The sequence below is a fragment of the Cyprinodon variegatus genome, unplaced genomic scaffold (genome assembly GCF_000732505.1).
Source record: "Cyprinodon variegatus isolate N-32 unplaced genomic scaffold, C_variegatus-1.0 Scaffold49, whole genome shotgun sequence".
In the NCBI taxonomy this organism is placed as follows: Eukaryota; Metazoa; Chordata; class Actinopteri; order Cyprinodontiformes; family Cyprinodontidae; genus Cyprinodon; species Cyprinodon variegatus.
Window position 1 is genome coordinate 1,713,933 of NW_015150502.1, and position 12,414 is coordinate 1,726,346.

Sequence of the window (12,414 nt, forward strand, 5' to 3'; positions counted from 1 at the left end):
CAGTTTTAAAGAGCTTTATAAAAAAAATTGACATTGACATCAAAATATCTCACAGAAACAATTAATTTTATTTTTTTATGGAAATTATAGGATAGTTGTCATTTCCTGTTGAACCCAAATAGAAAGCCTTACTAACAACCCTATCTTAGTTAGGTGTGCTTGTGCAACTCTGTAAAATACCAAATTAACAAAAAGGATAATCTGCTCTGATCTAATAAAAATCACCTGAATGGAGTGTTAGAAGGCTTAGATATGGCCTAAAGATTATTGACAAATAAATGTATTAGATGACATAATTCTTATGATTTGTGCCAGAACAGCATTTTAAAAGAAGGTACTTGCTGTAATATATTGTTATTGAAAATAATTTACCTCAACTCTGCAATTTCATGTAGCCGTAGCAGTTTTTTACTGCTATATACCTTATCATGTCTGGCTGTGTGACGTTCCGCTAAGTGTCCTTCACATGATCATTTCTTATATCCACCTTTTTTTAACTTCACGTTGTGCTAATCAGCTCATATCTCTTTACTGTGTTTACCGTTGGTCACGGAGGGTTTGTCAGAGTTTTGGTCCCACTTGGGAGAAACACTTCTCCTTTACAGAAAAGTGGCTTCTTTAACTATTAACCCTTCCTCCTCCCAGGTGAAACCTTCACACAGCGCACCTGACAGTAGGGGTCAATGCCTGCATCTGTAGGGTAAAGGTGCGTGAAGCAAAAAAAGGGGGAAAGTCAATGACCAGGTGTGAGGAAGAGAGAGAGAGCGGAGCCAAAGTCAATACATTTAACTCTAGATTAAAACTATCGATCTCAGGCTATTTGTGCACCATAAATTAAGTGTGTCGGGGGTGTCGGCGGACAGCTGGGACTAAGTTTTTTCCCCTGCAGTCTAGTGTTTGCACCCCTCTCTGAGAGGGTTGCAGCCCCCATCCTCCCCAACCGCCACCTCTACGTAATGCCTCATTCTCATTTCAGTTGTGCCACCTGCATTGATTTTCAATCTGTTTCCCCTCGGCTGCGGATCATCAGTTATAAAGCCAAGAGAGAGAGTTTAGGAGGGGGGTCTGCTTTTTCAGGGGCTGCAGACGTAGAGCGGCATGCATCCCCAGTACAAATGGTGTTTTGATAAAAAATCACTTGAAAGTCAATATTTTTTTATTAAACTGTGCACAAACCTGATTGATGAAGACGGGTGTTTGGCCGAGTATGTGAGGGAGTGTGCGCGCGTGTACCTGGGTGTAACAGCTGTACAAATCGGACATGAATTAGGCCTCACTTCGGGAATCTCTGGAGAGGAACCTTACCTTACAGCCTAACTTTTCCTTACATCTCAGTAACATTCCAGCTCTTGCAGACCCATTGAAATAAACTCAGTCGCTCTCTTTGTCCAACTCTACATCAGACGAGTTGGTCACTAATTGCTGTTCACTGAATCCGTCAATGTTCTAATAAACGAGGATGACTTTGGCACCGAAGATAAACGATCTCTTCAGGGAGAGATCTCTCATGCTTTAGCTGATCATCTGTGTGTGTGTGTTGCTCAGCTTTCTGTCATGCCCTTACACCCATCCATGCGCTCACTTATTTTTCTTTCGGCCCTCTGCTTGGAGCGCTGGCGTTGGCAGACAGCAGGCCTACTGCTTAATACCTTTTAAATGGTTTTAATTTTCTGTCGTTATTGATTTCAGAGGCCATGATTAATCAGATCAGTGGAGCAGGCAGTTAGTACATTAAAAATTGTCAGTCTCTTGTCAGGGATGATTGGGCACTGAAGTCTGTGCATTGGGGGCTGAAAGTGGCTGAACATTTAAGTTTTTATGCATATTTTTATTTTTATTTTTTTACACAGTAGAGAAACATAATATATAACCTATCAGTGTCATTTTTAGGTTTTTTTCCATGGTAGGTTTTGGTTTCACTTTGAGTAATTACTCTAATGAGGTTCCTGGAAGATTTTTTATGATGTCAATAAAATCTACCAAATTGAAGATAAGGTTTTATTGGGCTCGTGTTTATGTTTACAGGTACATTTGTTTTTTTATATGTAGGTTACAGTGCCAGGATATTTGCAATAGATACACTGTTAAAGAGTCTTTCTGTTCAAATCAAATGAATATTTAACGATAATCTCTCTTTAAAAACATGAGGATTAATACTTTTGAATAAAGGGAGAGCAGGTTTAAAAACTTCTTCTGTAAGGTTTATTGGAGCATATAGACAGATGCATCCTTGAGCATTCCTCTTTACCTGATCTCTTTTGATCATCAAGAATCATAATTCTCCTTTTATATTCTCCTCTCTGTGCTTTATGCCATATTTTTCTATAGGATCTTGGTTCTATAAAAAAAGAATGAGGTTAATAGAAATCAGAATTGGTGTTTTTACACATATGATGACTTTATTTTGGTGATAAGGTGCTACACATGGACAAGCAAACATAAAGTTAACATAAATAAATATGGGAGCATGAAACTTTAGAGTGAACAAATTGAACTTTTATATTAAAAGCACAGGGGCAATTATTTAACAACAACAGTATAAAACTAGATGATATATATAGACATCTGCTGAGATGTGTTTTGTTTTTCCCTCCAATAGGAGAATGTCAGTAGTGGACCTGGGCCTTGTTGATGGGGCTAATAGCAGAATAATCCTGGTATTCTAAGGAGTTAAACTATGTTTCTGTGACTTTTGGTGGAGAAACAGGCCCACAGCATCACACATCCTCCACCCTTTTCTCTCCCGTCTTACCTTCCTGCTCACCGACTTATTGGTCCTAATGTTTGTAGCCAGAAATATATCTACCTTTTTTAGTGTTTTTCACAATTTAACAAAAATTATTCATCACTAATTTAAAATATGAAGAATTCTCAAATAAAAAAAACAAAAACAAAAGCAAACAAAAAATGCTCTTAGTTTTCTAATTTAAGATCAAGCTACTGTAGATTATTTTTTACGGTTTCTTAACTTCAGTGTAAAAAATGCCACTAATAAATATTTTTCCTCTTGGAAAATCCCATTTAGTTTCCTTTTTGAATGTTGTTTTTGATGAAAAATAGTGTTTTTTGCTCGCCACTTATTAGGCTCCTGTTCCTGATCTTTTGTTTTCTTTCTCTCTACAGGCTTTGGGCTGCATGTACTTTATCCACAGGACACTGAAAAACGTCTATCATTATGACTTTAATGGTAAGAAAACATTAAATGTGACGAATGCATCCGACAAATGCAACCTGAGATGCTATCTGTATATAACATCTCAGGTTGGGATGAATATTTCCATATCTTTGCCTTTTCGCAATCCTGTTTTATAAGTGATTGAAACTCATTTAGAAGCAGCATAACTCACAGTTTTGATCAATTGCTTCCACCCCGTAAGGGATAGGAACCTTTTTGCATATGATTGGCAAAATTCCTGTCATTTTTTATGGGATATTTTGAAGATGTTTCTATGTAATGATAGTTTGATGGCTCTACTGCCCAGGCAGGTGTTTGCAAAGTACTCAAATTCAAAGTGGAGATGTTATTTCTGCTGCTGTATAGTCCAGTCACGTTAGATGTGAAAAAGCAGGGCAGAAAAGCTTATAGAAGAGCCATAAACATGGAGATGCCACTCGCTGTGCGCCCCAAACTGATCGTCGTTTGCCAAACGAAGTCTAATGGCTCCCGCTTATAGATTCTCTCATCACGTATGCCGCTCTGATGAGGTTAACACCAGTTTATTGATCGCCGTTTCCATGTTTTCTCACTCTTTTACATGTCACCGCCCTCACTCTGCCACCCCCCTGCTCCCAGTTAAGGATTTTAAAGCCGTGGTGGGACAGACCAAGTATGTGGGCTCACTGGACGGCGTGGCCACCGTGGAGAAAGAAAAATTCCCAAAAGATTTCTGGCCTGATGTAAGTATGTATGCAAGAGTGTGTGGAGGGAAGGGGGGGGGGACTAATGGGAGGAAAGGAGGTGCTGGGAAAAATGAGTCCACGGGGGCCGATGCAGTCGTCTGACAGAGAAATGAGACAAATTATCTGTGAGAATCAATGATTATCAGTTTGGGTCTCTGCTCCCTGCTGTTTAGTGATTCTATCCCATTTGTCTGTGTTGCAGTTCAAGTGGTCCAGAAAGGGCTTCATGAGGACCCGCTGGATCATCCACAACCAGTGCGTAACACATCCAGTAACACACACTGCAGGGCTTTACTCATAACATTTCAGCTTCTGTTGTTTCCTATCTTTAAATGTGCTCATTATTCCAAGTTTTTGCGCAATGACAGACTGATTTATAAGAGCTTCAGCCATCAGAGTTCATCTGAAATTTTCCTCACTTTTGGGTTAAACAGAAAAGGTACTTTCTCACAAGAAACAATTTTTCTTCATTTTCTGGAAAACAACTCGGGTTCAGAGGGTTTGCATGTAGAGAAGCACTTAGAAAATGTAATAGCACACGCAAAACTGATATACAGACCAGGTACGAGGGGAATTATGTGAGTAAAACAATCAAGACCAATTTTTTAGCTGGTTTGACACCATTAATATATAGAGAACCATCCCAAAATTATGGGAAGAGGCTATGCAAACGTAATTCCTTACCACCCATAAAGCAGATGATCAAACTTAAAGCATGTGTTTCACTGGAATCCAGCTTCATTATCTTGTTGATTCCTAATTTTTCTTTTGTTTGAACTTTCTGCAAAACCTAAGTGAATAGTTTTAACGTAGGACTGGGTTAAAACTTTTCATTTAGAGAAATAAAAAATAATATATAATAAAAATAACATCAATTTCTTATTGATAAGAACCTGGAGCACTAATTTGGGAAGAAGCGGATTTGAAATCAAATAGTAAGCCCCTAAAATGTTTTTTTTTACTTTTTTTTTTAATAATTATTTCCTACATAACAATTTCATCATTATTATGCTGTAATCTGGTGATCACATGATGAATACAGGTAAATCTCAGTAACATAGAATATCATACAAGTTTTTGTGTCACTCTTTTCATGATTATCCTACTACAAAGTAAAAACAACCTGTCTATGCGGGGCAGTGTTACCTTGCTCTGCAGTAATTAGTTGTATATTTTTAGCTCATTACGTAGGGCTAATTGTTGGTACATTCCTGTTTGCGGACTTTCTGGCAGTAGTATCCCGATAAAATTTTGTAAAGACACATCTGGATTACCTCGTGTTCACATCTTCACTCTGGTGACCTCACATGTACCCTGTTATCTGATACCAGGTTGCTTCCTGCTCTCCTCTGGTACAACTTTGCTTGTGTTTTTTACAGGGGCCTCGACTTGGTCAACATCCACCTATTTCATGATGCCTCCAACCTCATTGCCGTCAACTCCAGTCCATCCATTTACTCAGCCAACCGCAAGAACGCCCTCAGATATGTAATCAACAGGTGGGATCAGTAGCTGGGCACAGCTGTCGGGACTTTCTGATGCATGTTTATGCTTTCATCTAAACCACTCTGTTGTAGCTCTTGCTGCACATTTACAGTTGTTGCCGTGCTGTAAAGTGAACTTCTGACCTATTCATGTTTTTCAGCCTCTAAGCTGTATTATTGGTTAATTTTTCCATCATTTCTAAGAAGCATTCCTCGGTCGGTTGAAAAGAAAACATCTTGAGAATATGATGCTTCATTGTTTCATACACCAAACCTTGCCTTTAACTTCTCCACTACTTTCTCCTTGATTTTCCCACTATGTTCGTGTCTTTTCATTATGCTGTTTTTCATTAATGTGAAACCTCTGAGGCATTCGTATAACAGCTGAATTTATATTAAATCTACTGGGGACATGGTTAGAATTTAACTTATTAGCTAAATGCTTAGAGCATTTGGTTACACTGGATATCATTTATCAGAGGTTAATGCAAATAAATCACTTATCAGTGTTTTAGTTGGTAAGGGTTTGGAGAACAAGGTAACAATGTCCTTCCACTTGCATTGTGTTGGCCTATCTGTGTATGGTAAAATATTTATTGCAGTTTTTAATTTTTAGCGACTGAGACTCTCAGTTTGTATGTGATAAAAAAAATAGATAATATATAACATTTATGTCACTAAATCCTTGGAATGATTACACACTGTAGCTTTAATGATAGATTTTTTTGATAAATAAAAATTAACTATGACCTTTTGTTCAATTGTAAAAAGTCATAGGTCAGCAGTAAAGAAATACAAATATGTATTTTCTTCTTCTAGGATATCAGACAGCCGCTACACTGCGTTACCTTTCTTCCTGTTTGGTGATTTTAACTTCCGTTTGGACTCACAGGCATTAGTCCAGGTAAGTACAAATGTTTTCCTGGTCATATATCTGTATGTATGAACTGGATATTAGACAAAGACTACATAACCCACTGACTGGTTTCTGTTTGCTATGGCCAGCATCTGACTATTGAAGCAGATGTTGTAAAAGACAGCAATTTTGAAGTGGAGAAAATTATATTTGAAGAAAAAGACAACGACCACCAGGTAATTGCACTATTTACCGTCCTGTCAGGCTTGTTTTAGATCGGCTTTCATGTTGCAAACCCTGATCTCTGCTTCAGGTGCTGCTGCAGATCGAGGAGAAGCTGTTCGAATACGTGCACCAGGCTGTTTTCAGGAAGGACAACGGTAGAGCGGTGAGACTGCATTCCAGACTTTTTAATCCTATACAAAAGAAATTCAGGTTCTGACTTGCCACCGTTCTTCTGCACAAAGTGATAAATGACACATGCAAAAAGGGAAACCGAAGCAGTAATTTTCTTTTTCTTGTGAATTTCACTTAAAAAACCGTAACCTCTCCCTTTTCCTTTCTCACAGCTTTTAAAATATGACAAAGAAGTCATGTCCTTTCATGATGTCACCAAGGAGGAGGAAATCACCTTTCCACCCAGGTGAGAATGAATAATCTTTCACAGTAAATAATTATATCAATCCATAAAACCCTCTCCAGGTGCGTCCGAAACTAATTTTATTTTGAATCCCGTTTAGCTACCCATACAGTGAGGACCATCAACAGCCGAAGCAGTACATGAACACTCGCTGTCCCGCCTGGTGCGATCGTATCCTCATGTCTCATGCTGCCCACAGTTTCATCAACCGGGTCAGTTTGACCTTAAAACAGCATAAAACAAGAATTAGCTGAACATTTTTAATGCTGTATGAGTTTTTGACTGCTCTTCCAGGTGAACTTCTTTTAAACTGGTTGGTTTCCTAACATACACGTGTCTTTTCAGCATAAATCACTCATTTTTAATACCAAAAAACACAATTTCTGTATCTTTCGTTTATTCAACAACCAGCTCTGATGTGTTTGGATTCACTGCCATGTTGAAACACCTAAATGTGGTTTAGCTTTCCATGTGAGGTGAAGTTAAATAATCTAGTTTATGTCCACGTTAATTATATTATTCACTGTGTAATGCAAAACTAACTTTAAAAGTGAAACAGACCTGTACTGTGCATGCCCAGGTCTGTTTCAGTGAAACAGACCTGGGCATGCAGGTCTACATAGACCCGAGAAAATTCATAATTAAGTCAGACTTATGAACCCAATTCTTATCTTTAGGATTGAAGTTCTTTGTTGTTTGTGCAGCCTGAATAAAAAACAGTTCAAATGCATCATGAAAAATACTAAACTGTCACCATGGTTACTAAATGACAATATTCTTTGTTTCTTAAAATTGTTTTTTGGTTTAAAAGTGCAGAAATCAAAATTCCCAACATCTGGGAGCATTTGATGCTATTTTCAGATGAAATTTAAGTAAAATCAAGTAAATTAAACCGTAGACACTTTTCATAATGTAGTTGAATGTGGAATTCTGCTCCGTGATCAGATAAACATCAAGTTTTTTTCTTTTTAGAGAGACGATGATGAAGGAAAGGGTGTTGTTTACAACACAATTGGTCCTAATGTCTGCATGGGGGACCATAAGGTAAGCCCTTATAAAGCCATCTGTTCTGGTCAGGCAGTAAATCAACCACAGAGTGACTCTTTTATGTTTTTTGGTTCTCCTATAGCCTGTTTTCCTGTCCTTCTCGCTGAAGACAAATAACCATTGACTCCGATTCTTCTCAATGGTAAGAATATATAAAAGTAAAGCACCATGTGTGAGAATGCAGTGCTTCCAGAGGGTAGATTTAGAGAGATTGTGGTTATCTTGTTCTTCTCCCTGGAGGGCCATAACCAAACCAGCCCAGTGGAGTCAGAATATGAACTAAGATAAAGTACCAGCGGGACAAGAGTGCTCCCTTTGTGTGGAGTTGAAGCACAGGCGATCAGCACCTTCCGCTGATCTATGTCTTTTGAATCCTCTGGTCTCCTGCTGCAGCCGCACATTAAGTGCATTGCACGACTTCTTTTCATTAATTACAATCTGGATGGTCGGCTGGAGAGGCATTCATCCCGCCCCGGCAGCGTATTGGCATTTTTACCGCCATGATTTTGTTTTGCCGCTTCTTAAATTTATTTCTTAAAGGATGAAGTGTTTTATCATGATGGTCTTTCTGTTGGCGGCTTTCAAATAATGGCTTCCTCTAAGTGAAAAAACATCCCACAAAGAGCCATTGTTTCTATTTTCATTCACATTTTGAAGCAACAATACAATCCCAACATTGATGACTTAGATTTACAGTCCCCTACCATGTGAGCTATTTAGGGTTTAATTAGGGTATATGTGCTAAACCAAAACACAGAAGTGCGTTATCATGGAGGAGGCAATAGATACATAGTTTTTGAGACGTTTTTAAAAAATAAAATCAGAAAAGTGTGGCATGGATTTAAAAATTTCAGTACATTGCCTCAGAAGACACAAAATAATTTCCCAGCATGTACAGCTGGTCTATGAGGGCTTTAGAGGTTTGTTGGAGAATATTAATGAGTATTTTATCTAATGAAGGCCATGGAAAACATCAGACAGCTCAGGCAGGATATCAAAAAGTTTACTTTATAAGTAAATAGGGCTGAACGATTTAACCAAAAGTCAAAATTGCAATTATTTTAAGCCGATGTTCACATTTTATTTACAGTTTCCTCACCACTTACAACATGCATGCAGATGTTAATCTTTGTTGTTTTCATGACCTTGAAAGCTTGCTTGTCTACATTCCATTCTCTCTGGACTTTCCTGTTGCTGTTGTGTAGAACAGTGCTTACTTCTCCGTGCATGCATGGACTTGCATGCTGGCTGCAAATCACTCTGTTTTTGTGCGAGAGCAAACCCACTCTAAGCGTTTTAAGGGGCTGGGTGACAAAGTCAGTGTCTTAATACTGTGTGATTTGAAAACTGTGTTTTGACGAATTTTGATATATATTTGAAATGCAATTAATCGCCCAGCCCAAGAAATATGCTACTAAAGACAATCCCAACCCTTGGACAGCACATAAAGCACCGTTTGATCCATTTTCCACAAATGGTAGGGGTTTAACACTCCTGCAAAATAGGACAGCGCCATAGGAGAGTACAGTATGTGTTAACATTTATATATGTTGGTGAAGATTCTCAGTCATTCAGGTCATAGTCATTCTAAAAAAAAAAAAGTTAAGAACAATGCACTGGACTTTGTTTCCAAGTTTGAAGACGTTTAGTTTTTTTCCTGGATGGGAAATGAAACATCTTCAAAGCGGGGAAACAAAGTCCAGTGGATTGTTTTTAACTTTTTTTGGAATGAACATTTTTAAATTAACATTTTGTCTTTATGAAAAAATCTACATTTAAATTACACACTGTTATTTATGGAGGTTTTACTTGAAAGCTTCCGCTGTTGAAAGAACTAACCATTAAAGGAATAGTACACCCAAAACATGATTAGCCTTCATTTTCTACTCACCCCCATGCTGAACAACACTCTGGAGTACTTTTTTGATATCTCAAATGCATCTGGAGATCTGGGAGGCTTCTTGCTGTCTGCTGACATTCAAATAATGGAGGTCTATGGCGCCCGAGACAGAAAGGTCCATAAAAGTCCACAAAAAACGTGTCAATATTCCTCCATACTGCTCGTCCAATGTATTCCAAGTGTCCTGAGTGGGTAGCATCCAGAATTTACTCGAAACGAAGTCATTTAGAATGTTTTTAGAGCATAAACAGTAGTGTATAGGATTTCCTGAAAGCACGCGCGTGCACGTTCACGACGCTACGGAAGCCGGCAGACCAAACCAGATGAAAGTGCGCATTCAGCGTCTGCTCTGCCGATAATGCAAGCGTAGAAGAAGAAATGTGCTGTTTACCTGTGCAAAGAAAGAAACAACAAAAGAAAAATGTCTGAGGACTTCAGTGTTGAGGAAGAGCATGAGTTCTTTGCCGAGCTGAATGTGCACTTTCATCCGGTTTGGTCTGCCGTGGTTTCCGTAGCGTCGTGAACTTGCAGGCGCTCGCTTTCAGGAAATCCTATACACTACTGTTTATGCTCTAAAAACATTCTAAATGACTTCGTTTCGAGTAAATTCTGGACGCTACCCACTCAGGACACTTGGAATACATTGGACGAGCAGTATGGAGGAATATTGACACGTTTTTTGTGGACTTTTATGGACCTTTCTGTCTCGGTCACCATAGACCTCCATTATTTGAATGTCAGCAGACAGCAAGAAGCCTCCCAGATCTCCAGATGCATTTGAGATATCAAAAAAGTACTCCAGAGTGTTGTTCAGCATGGGGGTGAGTAGAAAATGAAGGCTAATCATGTTTTGGGTGTACTATTCCTTTAACCCACTTCTTTACTTTGTAAAAGGTTTTATGCTTCATTAAACACATCTCACCAGATACAGAGACAGGCTAAATAAATTATTAGCTTACATTTATGGCACTTCCAGTCATACGCATTGATAGTGCATCTTGTCATTATGTGATAATGATAGATTGGTGATAATGATAGGTTGGTGCTGCCCAGCTATCAGCCTTCCAAGACACGTCCAGAGCCACAGACAAGAAGCTGATGATAACTTTGGAGAAGCTGAAAAGAGCCCCAACTAAGGTGGAATAATCTGTCAAAATTATGCCATACAAACCAAGAATGTGGAAAAAAAGGATATACAGTAATTGGTCAAATGAGTCATATGTAATAACTTAACATGTTCCCTTCATGGTCAGATGAGACCAAAGCATTAAATGTATTTTCACCTATAAATATGCTATGGAGGAATAACACTGCACATCATCCTGGACACACTATTCCCAGTATTAAACAGGATGTTGGCCCTATCATGCTGTGGGGATGCTCTTCTGTGCTTTGGTTTGATCTGTTTTTTGTATTCTACAGGTCTTCGATTAAGGAATGGTCTTATATGCTATTATAATTCCAAGTATAATCTCTTTCAAAATACATAGATTGTAGTTGGGTGGATGAACTTTTAATGCTAGTAATATTTAAATTCAAAGCTGCTGAGGTGACAGGATGTTAAGAACGTTGCTGTGCATTTAATTTGTGTCTCTTTGTGTCTCCTTCAGGTGTTCAGCCACATCGTAGTTTGGGCAATCTGAGGATTCCCACCTTCTGGAACTGGGTCGTCTTCTTCCTGCATTGCTCAGCCCGGCCTGACCTATGAGCCCTCTGCTCTCATGTCACTGATACCTCTTAGCTGCCGCTTTGTCCACACTTGTTTAATCTAATTCATCACTGGTTTTCTTTGGAGTTTCTGCTTGCAGCCATGTGAATGACTCATTCAATTCCTTCTAGCTCCAAACATAATCATTAATTAACGCAGCCCTTCACTGTTGTCAAAAAGCAACTTCCAAACATTGTAGATATTCTTAATATAGAACCAGGATCACCTTTTCTTTCAGAACTGTGGTGAAACCTTTTTTAAATATTTAAAATGGATTGTATATTTCTTATCAGGTACTTTATGTCAGACATATAGACTATCCTGTTATATAATACCCTCTACTGATGCAGAAAAACACCAGAGGAAGAACGCTGCATATTCACCATCCTGTTAGGCTGATATTTTCCTCAGATCTACCTTCAGGACAGAAGAGTAACATAACTGAGACATAACACTAGACAGACAGATAAATCTAAGCTGTCCAGATCTGTTTTTATCTCCTGTATATGAAGGGAGATAGAGCCAGGTGAAAAAAACAAGTGTTTTCTCCCTTCCTGAGTTGTTTTTTTTGTCACAAGTTTCAGATCATTTAACAGATCTTTAATATCAGACACAGACAACCTGAGTAAGTTTTAAGCTAGCAGGATATGTTCATTGAATGGAGTTTGGTTTTATTAATATCTGGGAAAACCAAACCTCTTTACTTCTGACTTTGTTTTAAAGGACAAAAAGCTAAATAGGTAGGATAAAATAATTTCACACATTTTATCTTTGATTTGACTTATTAGACCTTCATTTCTACATTTTCTGCTTTGGTATTTTATGTCATATTACTGTTTAGTCTGTAGACAACTTAAAATTCATGATTTATAGGAACAG

At 38.3% G+C, this 12,414-nt stretch overlaps 1 protein-coding gene across 1 annotated transcript in view; it reads left to right on the top strand.

The window, feature by feature from the left end:
- Nucleotides 1-11,767, top strand: part of LOC107082317 (type I inositol 1,4,5-trisphosphate 5-phosphatase-like) — a 30,807-nt gene extending 19,040 nt beyond the window's left edge. The window contains exons 5-16 of the mRNA XM_015370933.1: nt 3,124-3,187; nt 3,794-3,897; nt 4,103-4,155; nt 5,280-5,399; nt 6,204-6,288; nt 6,390-6,476; nt 6,554-6,628; nt 6,810-6,883; nt 6,981-7,092; nt 7,853-7,924; nt 8,010-8,069; nt 11,438-11,767. Of these exons, the coding sequence (XP_015226419.1) occupies nt 3,124-3,187; nt 3,794-3,897; nt 4,103-4,155; nt 5,280-5,399; nt 6,204-6,288; nt 6,390-6,476; nt 6,554-6,628; nt 6,810-6,883; nt 6,981-7,092; nt 7,853-7,924; nt 8,010-8,051 (888 nt within the window). The 3' untranslated portion in view covers nt 8,052-8,069; nt 11,438-11,767. The remainder of the gene's footprint in view (nt 1-3,123; nt 3,188-3,793; nt 3,898-4,102; nt 4,156-5,279; nt 5,400-6,203; nt 6,289-6,389; nt 6,477-6,553; nt 6,629-6,809; nt 6,884-6,980; nt 7,093-7,852; nt 7,925-8,009; nt 8,070-11,437) is intronic.
- The last annotated feature ends 647 nt before the right edge of the window (nt 11,768-12,414 follow it).